The following is a 20,320-nucleotide window of genomic DNA, read 5'->3' on the forward strand; positions in this document are numbered from 1 at the left end:
CAATTATATCTGGCCCGTAAGATCATGTCATATTTGTATTATAACTGGCCCACCAGTATAAGGTCTGCAGATTTCCTCCAGTATAATATAGTAAACTTCAACTTGATTATTTAAAATTTCCTTGTTAAGCCATAAAAATCTGAAAAAATAAAGCATAAGAAAGACTTCATAAAAAGTCAAGAACTTGGGGAAAGAAATTAATTTGTGTTTTTATTTCATATTTTCAATTTTGCATCTCAAAATTACAACTCAGACTTATGATTTCAACTTTTCATTTCATGCTTTGACCTTTTCAACTCAGAATTTGGACTTTATGTCACATTTTTATATTTTAGATTCCCAATTTCAAATCTTTAAGTCAGATTTTGAAATTTTCAACTCCTTTCTTTGGCTTTTTAATTCCATAATTTGACTTTTAAAAACACGATTTCATTTTTTTTTCTCATATTTTGACATTTTAAATGACTCATTTGTACTGTTTACATTATATTCTGAACTTTTAGACTCCTAGTTTTGAAATTAAGTCATATTTTTAACTTTTTAGGTCATCATTTTGAATTCTAGCTCATGTTTTGACATTTTCAAATTCTAATTTTTGGCTTTCTAATCTCACATTTTGAACTATCAGACTCACAATTTAAAATCTTAATTCATATTTTAACTCTTAAACTCATGATTTCAAAATTGATCTCATATATTCACCTTTCAAACTTTTGATTTCAACTTTCTCCTCATATATTTGCTCTGTAAAACATTTTTTTTCTATTTTTATTATCGTGTTCTTATCTTTTGAACTAATAAATTGGAATTTTTATCTCAGATTTGAGCCTTTAAACTTATCATTTTAACTTTTTTGAATTACCAAATGATTTATCATCAGTGCTGGTTTTTTTCATATTTTATTACTGGTGAGAATGAGGTTGACAGTTATGGTTAAATGTTGACCCTCTTAGGCCGTTAGACCTGAATCCTGAATCTAGCCCCTGCTGTGATTGAGTTTGACAACCCTGTTCTAGAGTGCACTTTACCAGATTTCATCCACTGAAAGAAGGTCCTTCATGCTAGGTTTGAGTCAACGAAGATCCCAATGCAAGAGACAGACTCAATAGTAAAAGTAAAGGTTTATTTCCCAAAAATACAAAAGGAAAAAGGCTAGCAGAGAAGACAGGGAGCAGACTGGCTTAATGAGACAGATACTTGACAAGAAGATACTGGCAAGAAGTCGCCTGCAGCGAGGAATATGAAGGCCTGAAACAAACAGAGACACTGGCAAGTTTCAAATAAAATTCAGTTTCTAAACACAAGTAAAAGGTGTAACGAGCACTACCGAACAGGATGGAATTATCTGGCAGTGAAATGAACACCAGGATTTCATGGCCAAGGGGGTGAGCTGATTGAAGACAGGTGTGCCTCATCTGCTGCAGCAGGACAAGCCAGCTTCACTCCCTACCACACAAATGCTCTGCTGAGGAGAGAAGAGGGAGCAGGAATGAGAGGAGAGAAAACACAACAAAAACAGGAACCACACAGCAAAAACCAAAACTAAAGGAGAACCATTAGGCACTCTTAGGGGCAATTTAGTAAAAGTGTGTCCTCTAAGAGGGCACTTAATCAAACGTTGGTTACGTAGGAAACATCCTAGTGCAGGTGTCAGTAAAGCCAATTTTTTCCCAAACTGGCACTTGGGGGCCGAATGGTTAAAAAAAACAAAACAAATAATTTTTTGAAAAGGTCTTATTCATTGTTTCAACAGATTTTCTTGTATTTTATTGTATCTTTTATTTTCTTGTGAATTTTTAGGCTCCAGCAGTGAGATCAGTCACTATACTGAAACTAGCCACAAGATGGCGACTGAGATAATTTTGCTGAATATTTCTATGGCTGTCATGTTGTCAATCACTTGGTTTGATGCTAATATGCTGTGTAGTTATTTATGAAAAACGCAAGTCGGAAAATTGCATGCCCAAAAAGCCTGAAGGTGAAAGTGACAATTGGTCAAGTTACCTGAGGTCATATTTTATTTTCCTTGTGTTTTTAGATATGTCCTGTTTGATTTTGAAGTTACTTACCCTCGTCCCTGTGTCCCAGATCCTGCTCTTCCTGTTTCCCGCCTCATGTGTCTGCTCCTCCCCTGATTACCTGCACCTGTGTCTTGTCAGCCCCTAATTGTCTGTGTATTTAATCCCGGTGTGTGCTCCCTCATGTCGCCAGTTTGTAGCTTTCTCCCCAGTGTGACTTGTTCCAGCCTTTCTCTAGTGATAGCTCTCTTGTGAATGAATGTAAATCAAACTGTGTCCACCTAGAGATCAACCTAGGGGACACTTTCTTACATTTTGTCCTTAAAGGGCACCTTAAAATCACTTCATCATAGTTATCTACCACAGAGAGGGCACTTTTGCAGCATTCACATAAACTGGTACTGAGGCCGCCTCTTTAAGTTCTGTACACTTGTGTTCAAACTGGACTTTGAGGTCACATGTACTCAGATCCCATACCTGAGTCCCTGATGTGAAACCATCCTAAGAGTAGCATCCATCGCTGGTTTACTGCTGTGAAGGTGAACAAGGTCTAATCCTCTACACCCAAACAAAACTAATGAAATTCCTGAAACTACTTTGGACCAGTAAACATCATCTACCGAAGCACAGCGCAAAGGGAGCACTTCCCATGAGGGTGTGACACCCAGCACAAAAGCCCCTCTATCCACGGCGCACAGCATCGACCCCAACCAGAAATATCACTCAGTGCTTTTCTATTTGGGAGCCACAGGGCCCAGAGCACAGGCAGCGCTCTCTCTCTTCTCCTCTGACCTTTAACACTGAACTTAAACGAAAACAGGAATCTCGACTGTGTTTCTGTGTTTGCATCTGTAAGGGCTGATAACACTGCTCACAGTTTTCTATGGTTCTGGGATGATGAGAGGCCTCTAAGAGGGGCTGGCTGCATGAAATACATAACTTTTCAAAAATGATTAAATTACAGTCCTTCAAAGTAAAACTTCAAAAAAAACTTTATTTTTTCATGCACCTTAAAACAAACTTGTATGAAGGATTTCAACAGCATTATGAAGAAAAAAGGAGGAGCTCTGATGAAGCTTCAGGGGTTCACACAGCTGGCTGAATTGGTGTCAGTGGGCCAGGCTACAAATGATACACATGAGGGCTGTGGTGGATGGCAGGTGCTGTGTGATTAGCACATTCCTCATCAGTTCAGTGTACATAGAGAACACTTAGCCTGCACCTACTGCTTTTAGTTACCTTTGCTATTTTGTCCCTTCAGGTTCGGCCCTTATGTAGTCAAACTTCCTATCTATCTGTCCGTGCTATGAAGGGGCACATTGCTGTACTGTTAAGCACATTACCCCCACTTGATATCATATGAACAGCTTCAAACCCTCTGTAGAAAAAACCTGGGTAAACTGGCATTTATGTGCAATTAGAACAGTAAAAGAACCATGACAAGTTGTTCTAAGGTCACTGAGAGATCACACGTGACGCTTGTCTGGAGCTGTAGTTCCTCTAACGTCCACTTGATGTTGACCTCAAGAGAACTGTGTTTAGTTGAGCAACAGTATGTGACTTGCTTAACCTGACACGCCAGTTGGATTTTTTTTTTTTCACACATCAATATGGAAAACCTTCCACAGACAGCGTTTGGGAAAGGGAAGAGCCTTTGAAAAAAACTTGGAGGCTGGTTGGATGAACGTTCTGTCCGTTACAACTTTACAGGCCAATCAGAGCAACAAAACAGGTGACGTTGTAGCTGCTACCAAGGAGTAAACTCCATATGGAACTGCATAACACAAACCATGGCGACTGTAGACTTTTGTCGTTTTTGAAGAGACAACAACTCACTGCTGTTCTTTGTTCTTCTTTTAATAAAGAAATGTCACCAAGCTCTGATAAAACTGGCGCTTTAGCAGCATCCATGCTGATGTCTTCTGCCATAATCGCACTGGCCTCTTGTCGCTGCTTGCTTACATCACGACACTGCTGCGCTCATAAGTACAGCCCCTCGACGCTGATCGGTCCTCCCACTTTCTAACCAGGCCCAAACTGTTCAGACGGGAGCTGTGCAAGATGGATTCGCCAGCGAGAAAAACAAAAACGGGCAAATCCATCTGCTTTGCACGGTTATGACTTGCACACCTTACTAAAGCATTTTTCAAAGTCAAGAACTTTATGACCCTAGTTCACACACCAGCCTTCAGCTAAAAAGAAGCCAGTTGGCCCATCTTGACACGGTTTGATACAATAACTGGGGTGAAGAAAAGCAAGAAGGTGGTGATGGATAAAGCTAAGAAAATAAACAAGAGAGAGACCAGGCAAGAAGCTGAACAAGAAGTAGCAATCTAACTGTAGAGCACCCCCCAGTCATAACGTAATACACTGTGATGCTAGGCTGCATTAATGATGTTATTGTTGCATCATGTTCAGCAGCTTTCCAGGATGTAGAAGGTGATTCAACCCAAGCTTGTCTCTGGTTTGCATGATAAATCTATGCCTGGACATGATAGATTACCCTCTTCAGCATAGCATTCAAAGAAGTTGCAAACAACAGGCTATAGATGCTAGAAGACTCATATGGTTTCAAAATCTGATAATGCTATATTGTACCGTGCCACAGTTCTTTAGCTTTTCACAATGTCTTTGCCAGCTCTGCAAACCTCACAATGTCTCTACTGTGCATTGTCTATTGGGGTGAGCCAAAAAAGCACTATAAGCAGGGTGCCAGAGCTTACAAGAGAAACAAGAGACGTTCTTTCAGTCTCTTGTCTTTCTTCCACTCTCTATTTTGCCCTTTTCCCATATTTCACTTACTTCCACTCATTATCAGATGTGAAAACATCAAATAAAAACAACCATAAATCTTTGGATTCTGCTGTCAGTTACTGTGTTGTCTGTAACCTCACCTGTGCCTTTTATGTGCAGGAGCTGGATGGGGGGAGTGGCAGGGCGGGAGCAACCCAGGAAACAGGGTTGTGAATGAATCTGGCTAAAGTACAATCTATCATGCTCTGCTTTATTAGAAAGAGCTGGTCAGAAAAAGAAAGGTTCAAAGAAGAAGCAGGCTTAGCCAAAATAAGCAACTTCACTTTAGAAGCACGCCCAAAAAATGCAACCTCTGACTGACAATATTTGTAAATAACTTCACAAGAAAAAATAAGCCCAAAGTCTTTTATAATAAGTGGAATTGCCAACACTCTGTGTGTTTCATGACAGTTTGAGTGCACTCAGAGATCTTTGCTGTGTGCACAAATCCAAATTCATACAGTGTGTTGCTTTTAACAAAGCTGCTTGGCTCTAAAAATCCAAATGCAGTTGTAATGTGCCACAACAGCTCAGGATCTCAGTCGGGTTATTTACCCACATCAAAATGATGCATTCTGTCTGACTAAACTTTGAAGGTTGAAGGTTTTCATCCAACTTTGGCCTCTCCCAGCTCAGACCATAAATAGTTTTGATATTGTGGCTGGAGTAAATTGACAAAGATTGTGTTGAGTGTTGAGCAGAACTTTAAAATGATCTGCTTTTACTGTCAGGGCTGCACCCTACTTTACCTAATAGGTAAATTATAAGGATGACAAAAAAGAAGTGCGCCAGGGCCCGTCGACTTTCAGAGATCCTGTATATTTGCAGTCCCTGCAGTATGTTTTCACTGAGGGTCAAGCTCTAAAAAATACAACCTCAATCCCAGAAAGGTTGGGGCATTCACAGATCTCATAAACCCATATTTTACTCACTATAATGGGTGTAGCACAGGGAGAAAAAGGGCACTGATTACCCAGGCCCACAGCTGGCTGTGGGCCTAAAGAAGTCTGGAATTTAAATACTGAGGAGCCCCTGTTATTCCCTTAAAAAAATGTCAAAATAATAGTCAACACCTTGTGCTACAGAGGAGAGCAACCCTGGAAGAGAGGAAAAATGTACGAGGATGGAGGAGAAGAAAGCAGGGATGGAGAGCAAGATGAGGGTGATTAAGGAAAGGAAAGCAGGAAAAGGGAGTAAGATGAGGATGAAGAAAGCAGAGACACAGAATAAGATGAGGATGATGGAGGAGAAGAAAGTAGGGACGGAGAGCAAGATGAGATTAATAAACATGGATTAATGTGAAAGAAATAATATATGTAAATTGACTTTAACATTAATAAAAATATTGCTCATTAATGTAGGGAAATTTTTGTTCAAAGATAAATTAATTCAGATTGATATTTGCAGAACATTTCTGCTTAGCTGGCTTGTTAATGGGGGCCCTGTGTAGTTTTCTTTGTTGGGTCCCAAAATCCTTAGCTACGCCCCTGCTCACTATAAACCATAAACAACCTATCAGATGATTAAACTTAGATATTTTTACCATTTCATGAAAATATTAGCTTGTTTTGAATTTCATAGCAGCAACACATCTCAAAAAAGTAAGGCTAGGGCAACCAAAGGCTAGAAAAGTAAGTAAGATGCATGTAATCATTGTGCTTGAGATAATCAACTGAAATTTACTCGCAAGTTTTGTTACATTAATGATACTGTACCGGAAATCACTGCATGGGCTCAGGAGATCAGTTGCTGCAGTTTTGGTGAAGGAATGTTGTCCCAGTCTTTTCTGTTTTGTAGGATTTTGGCTGCTCAACAGTCCTGGATCTTCTTGGCCAGATTTCTGTCTTTTTGATGCTCTAAATGTTTTCTATTGGTGAAAGGTCTGGACTGCAGGTGGGACAATTCAGCACCCGGGGGTCATGGGTTCAGGAACACTTCCAGAAATCCTTGTCTGTCAATACAGTTCACTGTGCCATTCACCAAAAATGCAAGTTAAAGCCGTATCATGCAAAGAAGAAGACATATGTAAACAGATCCAGGATCGCCACTGTGTTCTCTGAGCCAAAGCTTATTTAAAATGGACTGAGGAAAAATGGGAAACTGTTCAGTGGTCAGATTAATCAAAATGTGAAATTCTTTTGGAAACCACAGATGTCGTGTCCTGTGTACTTCAGAGGAGAGAGACCAACTTGTTCTCACTGCTCAGGTCAAAGGCCTACCATCTCTGATGGTATGGGGTTGCATTTATGCCTATGGCATGGGCAGCTTACACATCTGGACAGGCACTATCGATGCTGAAAAGTAGAGGTCTAAGAGCAACAGATGCTCCCATCTAGACTTCGGCTTCTTCAAGGAATATTTCAACAAGACAATGCTAAACCAAATACCACATCCATCACAAAAGCAAAGCTTCACAGTTGAAGAGTTTGGAGTTTGTAGCTTTCATTCATATTCAGGACAATACCCAGAGAAAGAAGAGGGTAAAAAAAAAAGTCACGGTCATTCTTCCTCATAATTCAGAGAAAATGTTGGGCTTTAACGTTAACTATGCAGTGTACACAAGTGTACACTCCTTAACATGCTGCTCAGGTGTACAGGCCACCCAAGTCTCTTTTTACTCTCTCACTCTCTCTCCATGCCTTTGTGACACCCACCCACTCGAAAACACACACACAGGTTGAGGAGCAGGTGTAATTTTATAGTGGAACAGCTCTGCAGTGTGCTGTAAATCAAAGTGAGTGACAGAAGTGATTATCCAAAGATCAGTTTCACATCTCGATGACGTCCTGCTCCCCTCATTCCCCTCTCAGCCAGATGTGTATCATCACTGTACCTGCCCCTCTCCCTCTCCCCCCCCCCTCATTACACACATATTTTCCATGTCTTTTCCTGGCTCATTGAGACTTCAACCACTCACCATGGCATTCCTCCTCTGTCAGCCAGGGGCCCTGGAGTCTTCCCTCTGGTCCTGAACTTGCATAATGCAGACCAAACAAAAAGGATTTGAGTTGGTGTCACAGTCCATCACTTCTTATTACACTGACAAAAGAAGAGTACTTGCACAATAGTGTTTGGGAGAGTTTCAATGGAGATATTATATCATCTGGGCATGTGTATTACCTCTTGATAAATGAGCTACAGACTGAGTGCCCTTTACTGCATAATACATTTGTTATAAGTTAATAGATGAACATAATTTCTAAAGAAATGTACATATTGTTGTTAAAGTCCTTTCACTGGAGCGTCCATAATCTTGCCTGTCAGCCCATTGGCTCCTGAGTCCATTGAAACAAATACAGAATACGGTTACTCAGAATTTTCAGGCTCTTTTTTAAAAAATGTCAGAAGAAAAGGTAATATTACCAAACTCAGAAAAGAATTGTCTTGATGCAGTAACTTTCCCTTTTCCAGGTTCAGGTCATGGTTGGACAGGTAGAGCAAATTTAGCTCAGATGTACGTCTTTCTCCCAGAAATTTTTCCAGCTGTGGTGGGCTATGAGGCGTTCTAAGGTCAAATTATTATTGGCCCACACCCACATATTAATAACTCTGTACATCACACTCGTTGTGACTTTATCTGGAACACTTTATGACTTCTGATCAAACAACACTTAAAATGGTCACAAACTTATTCTATAAGTACCACATAATATTTAAGAACAAAAAAGTCTTTTGTGAAACTTTTGGTGAGATGGAAAGATTTGTTGATGCCACTTTTAGCCTCTGATCCATTTGTCTGATCCATTTCCCAATCTTTGGACATCCATAGGCAGACGCCAAAAATCTGCAGTTGTCAAACTTAGGTTTGCACATAAATAGATTTTTTTTGCACATAAATGCCTACACGCCACCAATAGCCAGGGCAAGAGAAACTTTATTTTGAGGTTGTCAGTCAGTGTGTGCAAACTCACATGTAAGGCAGAGCCATATTTTCTAATACAATGCCTCAACAGCACTTTGACAGATTTTCCTCAGGCTCTGCAGTGGTCTCCACCCTGACTCAGGGACAGGCTCACATGGTTTTGGAGGGTATAGGTTGGGGGTCAGGGACCTGGACTTCATGTTCATCCCCTACTTTCAAGGCCACTTTTGTGATCAAAATACCTCATCAATGATATGACAGATGTCTGCAATGATCCATGGCTTCATCAGTTTGATTTTGAGTTCAAAGAGAATAATTTTTATTTAGACTTTGCAGATGTCCAGTCTGACTTAATGCTGAGTTGATTGAACTTTACAAATAAAATAAAATAAAATAAAATTAAATTAAATTAAATTAAATTAAATTAAATTAAATTAAACAAAATAAAATTAAAACTAAATAAAATAGAATTCAATTCAATTCAATTAAACAAAATAAAATAATATAAAATTAAATTAAATTAAATTAAATTAAATTAGATAAAATAAAATTTAATTAAATTAAATAAATGTTGATTTATGACAGCAAAGTGTCACTTTCTCTGTTGGCCTGGGGGTGCTCTGCTCTCCTTACATGCAAGTCGAGGGGTGGGGGTCTTTGGATAGGCCCACTGTTTTGCCTTGGCTAGGTCTCTCTAACACATTTTTATTTAGCTAGTTTATGCCTTTATTGACAGAATCACTGTCCTATCCTTATTTAGAAGGCAATATTAAAGCTGCTTCCCTTAACTTGTGTAATTTTATTAAGTTTTGTGTGGTTAAATAATTTTTTAATTGGTGAAAAAAATAAACCACAAGAGAATAATAAAGGCTTTTTTCTGTAATATAATAGATATTCTTTTAAATTCCGTTTTTATGTATCCATTGTTGTGCCAGCTGTGCTCACATTGATGTCAGGTAATAAACCCGGAAAGCAAAGCTTGTGTTTACACTTGGCTGGACTTGTAGAATAAAGATGCTGCAGATGTTGAGTCTCAGAATTGAAGCTCCTGAGAAAGCCTTTGTACAGAGCAGTGGAACTAATTCCCTCACAGCCTGCCTGCCTGCCTGCGCTCCGCTCAATAGCGCTCTGACTTCACCAGGCTCAGCCTGCACTTAGATCGCTTGGTTTGGTCCCACCCAAATGTGAACAGCTTTTGTCACAAGTGAAAAAAAAGCCCTTTTCAGATCTTTTTTTTTTCCATCCCCCCTCCTCTCTCTCTCTCTCTCTTTCTCCCTCCCTCCTCAGCATCAAGTGCAGGCTGCTCGGAGCTCTGACTCTCTCTCTCTCAGCCTCTTTGAAGAAGCGATGAGGAGAAGGAGAAGTACGTCTCCCTGCTGATACCAGGACGTCTGGGATGCACTAACCCCCGTTTGTTTTCCACTGGGATCATATTTGTATATTTCTCCGGAAAACAAACAATACTCTGCGGATTTGGGATATCCATCAATCGGATGCGAGCAGGTAGAGCGCCTTTGTCCTTAACGAAGATCTAACAATGATAATAATGGTAGAAATTTGGCTCTTTTTGCATTTTTACTGAGCTTATTTTTGAAGAGTTCTTACTATTTTTCTTTCTTTTTGGGGTTGTTGCTTCCTTTATTTTGAGTAACTTTCTTTTAGGACTGTTTTTTAGAAATTCATTGGGGGTTTTAACATAATGGAACACAATATTTATTTTTGCTCTGAATTTCGAGGCATTTATGCAAATACTTTTATCGGTAATAGCCATCCCCATTCAAATTCTGCACCAGAAATATGCAGTATTAAATGCTTGGAATTAACTTATGTGGTCAATATGGTTTAATGGATAGACAGGATTAAGGACACTCTCGTTGAATTGGATGCCTCAGTTCAGTGGGCAGTTTTCTCCTTTAACAGCTAGTTGTATCTTTTTTTCTACTATGGAACAGGAAAACACATTTTTTGGATTTTTTTTTTAAATAGATGTGATACTGGTATACCCAAGATCAACCAAAGATGCTTTTTACAAATTCTTAAAATATATACCACTGTTATACTGGGGAAACTGGAAGCTCTGTGTTTAGAAAGATATGCAAGTTGTATAAAGAGACAAGTAAAAAAGTGGAATCACCCTTTACCTTGGTGATGAACTAGACAGCACTTGCCTCAGGAGTTTGACATGGACAGTTGCCCCACAGCGCCACCCTTTGGTCACTTTATGTCCTTCCAGTGACTCCCTCCTCTGAGGGGTGGCGAGGGCACTGCTCCTCATTCGGCTGACTGCTGTGGAAAAAAAGTTCAAATGAGCACCGAGGCATCATGGCAGCATATCAGTTTCCACTCTGCAGAATAATAACAGGCTCTCTGCTGGACTGGTGTCACGTCTGAGTCTCCATGTGGGAGTGTGAATTTGAGCAGAATCTAAGGGTCATTTTTGTCTTCTCATTTACTGAGCCTGTTTTACAGCTCTTGTGGGCTTGTACTTTATTACAGTCTGTTGGAGGACTGGTTAGATGTTGGCCACTGTGTATGTTTTATTGGTCACTGGGTGCTAAACTTCAGCCAGCAGTCTCATTTTAGGATGAGAGGGCATTTATAGTGAACTTCAGATGTTAAACCTTGCAGGCTTACTGTGATGATAGAGCAGTGACATGGTCCACAGATGATGCTGTGCCAGCTCAGCCTCCTGGGAGCTTTGCCAAACCAGGCCCTGTCACGTTTCCATGCTTCTCTAACAGTGAGACTGAAAGCTTGGACCCCCTGGCCAAGCATGCTGCCTCCCCTGAAGGTTTTGGATCTATTTCTCTCTCACTCAACAACCCAAAAACTAGAATAAACGCATTCACTGTGACGTTCCCTCTGGACCTTTAATAAAATAATCGATTGGATTTGCACTCCTGCTCCAAAGCTCCTCACTTTAACAGCACTGAAATGATTTTCTCCCCTTGTGTCTGGAAGCAGCCTGAGTGACTTCATCACCACGGTTACACAATGAAGCTCTGCAGCTCAGTGATGGTCTGCTGACGCCATTAAAATTCCATCAAACTGTAACTTTCTTAATAGTGTTATCGTGACTGCTGGCAAAGTCAACCCACAGCAGAAGCATGAAGCAGCAGGCCGCCTGCAGCCCGCACGCTCTCTCTGCTAGATGTCATTTGAATGCATGGACAAGGAGCGGAGCACAGCTTAGGAAACCAGATATGGTCATTACTGAGGGAGAAGGTTAACCATTGTGGCAAACCTCCAAGCCACTGTCTCAGCCTGTTCAGAGGATCAGGGTTCATCCTATCCTCCTCTCTGCCCACAGCCTCCAGCAACACTTAGAGGACGTAAATCTCCTCCTAACCACAGGGATAATGTATCGACTGGAGAGAAATTCTTTGTCATCTTAGGAGTTTATACAGACTGCTGCTAATGCATCACCAAATGACATCAATCTTTTTCTGCAAACTGTAGCATTTCGAGGAACTGTGCTCTTAAAAAAGAAAACTGGAGTATTTTAAGTGTTCTGTGCTGCCACAAATGCTGAGGTGCCCTCCTGCTCCAGGCAGTGCGCTGCCTCTGATATTCTTGGGTACACTGCCTCCCTGTGGTTGTTAATGGATCTGTGTTTATTGTTTCTAGCATTACAGACATCAGCTTAGTTACAAACCCCCTCAGTTCAGGGAAAACTGATATATTTAGCAGGTTTGATGTGTCTAGAGTTGGTTGACATTTGTTTTTAATTTGACCAGTGGTTCTCAAAGTGGGGGTCAGGATCCCCTCGGGGGTCTCAAGACACTGAGAGGGAGCGAAGAATAATTTTGTAAATGAGGAATTTGCCACTTAACACCAATTTAAACACATTCTAACCAGTTTTCATCACTTTTCCAACCAGTTTAGCCAATTTTAACACATTTTTGCCACTTAAACCCATCTTTGTCCATTTTCAAACTCTTTCCACCAGATTCTCCTGCCATTTTCTGCCACTTCTTAACCAATTCCTAACACTTCCCTCCTATTGTTGTCGATTTTTGCCAGTTTAACCAATTTCTGCCAATTTCTTATGTTTTTTTTTTTTTTTTTTTTGTCTCAGTTAACCCATTTTTACCAGTTTAAACCAATTTTTCTTCCCATTTCACAAAATTTTCCACCCATTTTTTTCACTTTGGAACCATTTTTGCCACTTTTTACTCACCTTTTAGCACTTTTCATCCTGTTTTTGCCACCTTAACCCATTCTTACCTTTTTTTTTTTGCTTATTTTTGTCTCTTTTGTCCAATTTTTGCAGCTCAAAACCCATTCCTGCCACTTTCAAAATACCATTTCACCACCTTTTTCACCTGTTTTTGCCGTTTTAAACCCATTTAAATTCTTATTTCCAAGAAAAGGGATTTCCATTTTGAAGGTTTTTCACTACGACAAAAATAATAAAAAACAGTGTTTCTTTGATAAGAGTTGTTATTACTCAGGTTAAATATAAAATATGGATATCACAGCTTAACATTAAAGTGGACCATGATTTTGCTGACTCTATGGTTCCCAGTTCAGTTGGGCCCCAGAAAGCTCTCCTATCCTTCCCCCCTTATAGCAGCCTTGTCTGCACATGACTGTTCTTGATTGTGCCCCCACCTTCAGTTAATTGGGGGTCCTCGGTCTCTGGCTCTTTAATTTTTGGGATTGCAAGCTGAAAATTTTGAGAACCTCTGATTTAGACCATATGTCTGTGATGCTTAAAGTGCTCCCTTTGCTAGACTCCAACAAGAAAGTTGTTGGAAAACCTTAAAGAAAGTGGTTCAAATAGATTAAGTTTAGTCAACCAACAGTGACTAACTGCAAGACGTTAACTTGAGTTGCAGCTCATAAACCTGTGTTGAAAAAATGTCATGCAGTTGCTCTTTGCAAAGTGAAGTAATTTTTTTTAACCAAATTTTTTTGTGTAGTGTGCAGCAGAGGTGATGGTGTTAAAGCAGGCATCACAGAATCAAACTGTGTCTTTAAATAGGTCAGTAATGATGGGATAGTTGTGGTGCTGATAGGAGGTAGCTGAGCTGCTGACCTTTTCTTCACTGACTTCAGTCTCGCAGTCAAAAGCAGCAGCTCTGTGGAGCCTCACTTTATCATAATGCTGACCAGTGTTGTCTGCTCCCAGTGTTCAGGTCAGCAAGCAGCAAGCTATTAATCAGCCAGTACCAATTTTTACATCCTCATTCAATGTGTTAGCATGTCCTTATATGATTATATGAGGACACTTTCTGCTTAACCTAAAGCTCCTGTGAGGACCTTTTTATGAAAAAGATGATTGTCTCCAAAGATTTATTTGAATTTAGGCTGTCAGACAAGGTTCTAAAATCAAAATTAACCACTGAGTTTTAACAGCTAATCATGATCACATTTTTTTAAAAATTCCCAAATTTTACTGCTGATAGCAAATTTTGACTCCACATTGATGATGTCCAGCAGTTCTTCACCGGGGTCTTCATTTTGGAATCCAAAGAATTTAGGAATTTATTTCATGAGGCTTTATTTTTTTATATTTGTGCTTCATTGCTGCACCAGCGTGGCCTGCAACCATGATTTAGAAGGGAGATATACTGGCTGTCACTATGTGTGTAATTACAGGACAAATTGTAGCTCCCACACGTCTCCTGAATTTGTTTGGCCTGTCAGCAGTACTACTCTAAATGTAATTGAAGGTAGGAGAGAGCTGCAAAGGGCTTCTGTCGTGAAATATGGTGTTCAACACTAATGTACATTAAGACGTGTGTGACTGCATGAAAGGCCACCTTTAAGGGGGATAAAGGGGAGACCTTTCTGAGGCCCAGCCCAATGGGGGCCCATGGAGGTCAGCAAAATCATGATTATTGTATAGTTAAGCTGCAAGAACCATTTTTTATGTCTAAGCTGAATAATAACCGCTCTTATGAAAGCAACAAAAACAAATTCTATCTTTTTATGCTGTAGTACACTACAGCCTTTCTCGAGATGTACAGTAAACTTTCTTCTTACAACAGAATTACTTTTTCGGCAATGTAGCTTTTGTGGATGGGCATTGACTAAACCACTTAGAAAAGTAATGGCTGGCTACATAGTTAAGCCATGATGAACAAAATTGAAAGGAAGCCAGAAAATAAAATAAAAGGAACTAAGACAAATGTAAGGGGAAAATATTTAAAAATTGCCAAAAAGTGGGTTAAAAGTGGCAAAATCTGGCAGAATAAGTAATGAAAAGGGTTTAAGAGTGGCAAAAATGGTTAAATGAGGCAAAAAAATAGGATTAGTTGCAAAATTGGTTAAAAAAATATGAAAAGGGGCAAATTGGTGGAAAAATAATGAATAAGTGGCAAAAAGTGGCAAAATGGTTTAAAAATGGCATTAATGGTCACAACGCAGCAAAAATGAGTTACACAGGCAAAAAGTGCCAAAAATGAATTCAAAGTGGCAAAAAAAAAATGGCAGAAAAGTGGTGAGAAGGGATTTTAAGAAGGAAAATCATGGTCATTTAAAAGTTACAGGGTCGACTATGGCTCTGGAGGTAGAGTCAGTTGTCTTGCAATCAGAAGGTTGTGGGTTTGTTCCCAATCTCCCCAGAACAAGACACTTAAAACACTTAACCCAAATTTTGGCAATTGTAAAAGCCTCAAATACAAGCCTTAAGTCCATTTACCATTTAAGAGTGGCAACAAAATGGCAAAATGGGGCAAGAATGGTTGGTGAAAAGGTGTCAAAAATGTGTTAAAGAGGCAAAAATGGTAAAAAAATTGCAAGAATGTTGCAAAAATGGCTGTATTATGTAGTGAAAAGGGGTTTGATAGTGGACAAATAAGTTAAAGGTGGAAAAACTTGGTCATAATGTGAAAAAAATGGTTAAAAGTGGAAAAAGTGGCAAAAATTGGGAAGAAACAGTGGTGAAATTGGATTAAAAGGTGGTAAGAAAGTGGCAAAACTAAATTATTTCAACGTTGGAACCATTTAATAGCTTGACACAAGCTCCAAAATTAAGTTACTGTTAGCCAGGACATTAGCACCAATGCTTCTGATCCAACCCACTTGCACTGATATCATCAGTAAATCATATGGGAGGGGGGGGGGGTGTCCCAATCTTTGGGTCTCTCAGGGGTCCAACCAACTCTCTGGGAAGGCCTGAATGCATGTACTAAATGACTCACCGAGGCCCAATGATATCTGGGTAATACCTCTGCATTTGCACTTTTCAGGAGTTCCTGAGTTCCTCAGGAGTACATTTATGCTAAGAGAGTTTCTCTAGTCTTTGTCATGCTTTCACTTTGTAATTTTAGTTAATGTCACAAAAGTTTCTGTTTGAATAAAACATGCTTTTAATTCAATAGAAAATAAAGACAGTGTAGATCAAAAGTGGTAACATTAAATTAACAGAGAAAATAAAGAACTTTTTACAGATTGAAAAGTAAATGAAAGGGTGTAGTATAAAAGTGTAATGTTTGATATCATGAGGTACAGATTGCTTTTGGCCACTGAGCTGTCTGTGAGTGTTTAAAGTGGAATAAGACATTTAAAGACATAGCAGTGTCCTTATTTTAAACACTGTACCAGTAAGAAGATGTTAAGGTAGTATCAGGCTGCTACAGGTGATGAAAAATGAACACATTGTTGCTGACAGGTCTAATTTTAATGCTTGTAACTACTTCATATTTTTCCTGCTGGGAATAATTGACTGTTTAAAGAAAGCAGGGGGAGATTTATGTTAGAAGTAATACTACAGCCATACTGTGTGTATAGGATGCAATCAAACAAAGATGCAAGATTCATGACCGTCTGTTTCTATCCATCCATTAGACAATCATATTTTTCTTTGGATAACTGATAGCTATTAATGGCTGGGGGCACCACATGAGGGGTCAGAACTTTTCCTAAGTAATTCAGATAGAATTGAGATTTGCTAGAGACACCAGACTTCTGTACCACTTCTTATGGGCCTCAACTGAATAGGCCTACCTGCCTATAAAAATACATATATTTTACATCATGTTTGTGCTGGAGGGGGGGAAACAGGGGTAACAAAACACTGATGGTGTTTGTCTTCTAGAGAACATGAATGACATAATATCTTGAAGGAGAATATTCTATGGTAATGCTGGTCATAGTTTTGAGATATTTCCTTTGGTTGCATATAAAGTCACAGTCTTTGAATCTTTCCATTGCATCTCTCTTCCAGAGTTTCCCTAAATGTTCTTTCTATTTGTTACATTTCAGAGCCAGGCCCGACTTAACAATGGGCCCCATACCCCTGTGTGTCCTGCTCCCGCTGACGGTTCTGGCTCTGACTGTTGCTGCTGAGGGGATTGCAGCGGACGATGAGTACACCTGGCCACAGTGGAAGGTCCCTCTGGTTAGGAAAAGACGCACTGTGCCTCTCAGCAGCCCTAACTTCTCAGCTCGTCCTCAGCCTGAGCTGAGTGGGACCTGTGGGATCGAGTGTCAGCGTCGCCTCCCTGCCACCTCCCTGGATGACCTGGAGCAGTTCCTGTCCTATGAGACGGTTTACGAGAATGGATCACGTACATATACCTCTGTGTCCGTGCAGGGCCTCAGTGAGGTGGCTGCATGGCCCGGAAACATCTCGTCCAGCTCGCGTCGCAAACGAGAGGTGTACGGCACAGACACCCGCTTTACCATCTCTGATAAGCAGTTTTCCACCAAATATCCCTTCTCCACCTCTGTGAAGATCTCCACAGGATGCTCTGGAGTTCTTATTTCACCTAAACATGTTCTGACCGCTGCACACTGCATCCATGATGGAAAGGATTATCTCGATGGTGCTCAGAAGCTTCGTGTTGGTATCCTGAAGGATAAGTCCAGACGAGGGAGAGGAGGCAAAGGGAAAGGAGGGCGAGGGAAGGGTAAGAGGAGAAAGGGAGAAAAAGGCGAAGAGGAAGTGCTGGAGAAGGAGGACAAAGGAGAACGTAAAGGGAAACAGAGAGGTGGAAGGAAAAGAAGTCGGCGAAGTGCAGAAGCTGAAAAACCTTCGTTTAAGTGGACCAGGGTCAAGCAGACCCAGGTGCCTAAGGGCTGGTTCAAAGGTGTGTCTGATGGACTGGCTGCAGATTATGACTATGCTGTTCTGGAGCTGAAGAAGGCACCAAAAGTCAGACACATGGATCTGGGTGTAATCCCCTCGCTGAAGAAGCTCCCTGCCGGAAGGATCCACTTCTCTGGCTTTGATGACGACCGGCCCGGAAACCTGGTGTACCGCTTCTGCTCCGTCTCTGAGGAGTCCAATGATTTGTTGTATCAGTACTGCGATGCCAAACCCGGCTCCAGCGGCTCTGGGGTTTACATCCGACTCAAAGAGGCTGGCAAGAAGAAGTGGAAGAGGAAGATCATCGGGGTGTTTTCCGGTCACCAGTGGGTGGATGTAAACGGGGACGGGTCGCAGCAGGATTACAATGTGGCGGTGAGGATAACGCCTCTCAAATATGCTCAGATCTGCTACTGGATCCATGGGGACTCGAGCGAGTGCCAGGTAGCTTAAAACACAGGATTTCACATCATCCACCTGACCCTCAGACCCTCCAACCCCCGCCTGGCATCACCTACCTACCTGGGGCCCGACGACTGCCTCTCCCTCCTGTGCCCCCCAGTGACTCCTGCTACACTGATCTACACAAACAGACACACACAAACACACAAATACACAATCAGCCATACAGACTCAAGAGACCTGTGGCTCTTCAGCTTTTTTAATTTATTTGCTAAAAAAACTGAGAAAAATATTTGTATTGTTGTACTTTTAGATCCTTTAGATCTGCTTTCAATTTCTATTCTTTTTAATATTTGACCATTTTGGATTCAACATTGTAAAGTATGTAAATTCAAATGTTTGCAGCAAAAAACCTTAGTAGTTGATCCTACATGTCAAAGAGGCTTTGTGTAGAGAGACTGGTTTTCTTAAGGCATCTGGCTTTGACAGACAACCCAGATTGTAGATGATCTACGTAGGAATATGGAGACACTATTTTTTAAAACATTTCCGTGAACAAGCTGGTATTTTTGCATTGTGTATATCTAGAGATTAAATTTTGTTTTTTACAAATACCCTTGAAAAAAAAGTCTATTTTTCTGTCTTAATAGAGAAAATGTGCTTCAGGATTCAAATCAGAGGATTTTTTCTGATTTATACCTTTTGTCTATTCTTGCAAAGCAGTGAAATGTGCTTTCATTGTTGTGCACATATCTATATGGGTGCTTATCCAGAAGACGTGGTGCTAATTTATGGAATTGTAAACTTTTTGTTTTTGGGGGGGGGCTTCTCAGAATATATTTTGATAGCCTAGTATGGATCTATGTATTTAATGTAAGGCTACATGCATGGGTTGTGTTTCATAACCCATATAACCATTTACTTGAGCTGTTGAGATTTCTCTAATTCTCTTAAAAGGATTCATTGAGATTGTAAAAGAATGTTGTTATAAAATAATAACAGATTTAAATCTGGGATGTGATGTTTCTGCTTTATTTCATCATGTTGTTTAAGTTCCAAAACCACACGAATATCATTTCAATACCAAATACTGAATAGGAAGAAATGGATTGAAAACACAAACCATTAAACAAAGATGACAATTTGACTGTGTTTGTGTTTGTATGTTTGCAGTGGACTCTGATTACAACAATGATTCTATCTCTGTTGTTTGTGGATAGGAAAAAAGTGCCAATTATTGAGCTTGTTTTGATTGTTTTATAAGGACTACATTTAATTCAAACCACTGAGCAGCACATTATTTTACTCAGACTCCAAAGGGGAAGTTTTATGTGGGTTTGCCATGACATATATTTAATTCAATTTATGATACAAATGGATCAAACTACTGCAAAGTAGAAGAATATTGTATAAATCTAGTGGTGAACCTTTGGGGAACTATTCACTTACTGCAGTTCATCTCAGCTCTTAGGGGCTATTGAGGGATTTAACTAGATGATTTTATCCCCTCATCTTTACTTGTTCACTCCTACTTCTCTCATCAGCATCACATTTGACAATAGACATCCAAACCCCTCCTTAGCTATAGCCTGCCTAACATTTACAGCAACAATATGGGCATTCGATGTAGTGCATGTTGATCTGAAGGTCGCTAAATACAACTGACGTCTTACCTCCATAAAACAACATCATGCACACGTGGAAAAAATTGTCAGTACCCCTCCGTTCAAGAAAGACAAACCCACAATAATCCCAGCAATAACTTGAGACTGACAAAAGTAATAATAAGTAAAAATCTAATGAAAATTAACCAATAAAAATCAGACATTGCTTTTGAATTGTGGTTTAACAGAATCATTTATAAAACAAACTAATGAAACTGGCTTGTACAAAAATGATAGTACTCTTAACTTAATATTTTGTTGCACAACCTTTGGAGGCAATCACTGCAATCAAGCAATTTCTGTAACTCTCAATGAGACTTCTACACCTGTCCACGGGTATTGTGGCCCACCCCTTGTGATCAAACTGCTCCAGCTGTCTTAGCTTTGAAGGGTGCCTTCTCCAGACTGCATGTTTCAGCTCCTTCAACAGATGTTCAATAGGATTTCGATTAGGGCTCAGAGAACGCCACTTCAGAATAGTCCAATGCTGTGTTCTTGGCCATTATTAGGTGTTTTTTAGCTGTGTGTTTTGGGCCATTGT

The 20,320-nt window shown here is 40.1% G+C and overlaps 1 protein-coding gene and 1 long non-coding RNA gene across 3 annotated transcripts; one reads left to right on the top strand and one right to left on the bottom strand.

The window, feature by feature from the left end:
* Window positions 1-1,109: 1,109 nt before the first annotated feature.
* LOC121514223 lies at window positions 1,110-2,201 on the bottom strand. 2 transcript variants are annotated; one of them, XR_005992268.1, is made up of 2 exons: window positions 2,070-2,201; window positions 1,110-1,462 (listed from the first exon to the last, which is right to left on the bottom strand). It is a non-coding gene; the product is annotated as an uncharacterized LOC121514223 (long non-coding RNA). The 2 variants fall into 2 exon arrangements; XR_005992269.1 differs by having other exon boundaries at window positions 1,110-1,465.
* A 7,804-nt stretch (window positions 2,202-10,005) lies between these two features.
* On the top strand, window positions 10,006-19,259 carry prss35 (serine protease 35). The gene is made up of 2 exons (XM_041792629.1): window positions 10,006-10,176; window positions 16,888-19,259. The coding sequence occupies exon 2, from the start codon at window positions 16,907-16,909 to the stop codon at window positions 18,164-18,166; it is 1,260 nt and encodes a 419-aa protein (XP_041648563.1). The 5' UTR covers window positions 10,006-10,176; window positions 16,888-16,906; the 3' UTR covers window positions 18,167-19,259.
* The last annotated feature ends 1,061 nt before the right edge of the window (window positions 19,260-20,320 follow it).

Source organism: Cheilinus undulatus, linkage group 8 (genome assembly GCF_018320785.1).
Source record: "Cheilinus undulatus linkage group 8, ASM1832078v1, whole genome shotgun sequence".
NCBI classification, from domain to species: Eukaryota; Metazoa; Chordata; class Actinopteri; order Labriformes; family Labridae; genus Cheilinus; species Cheilinus undulatus.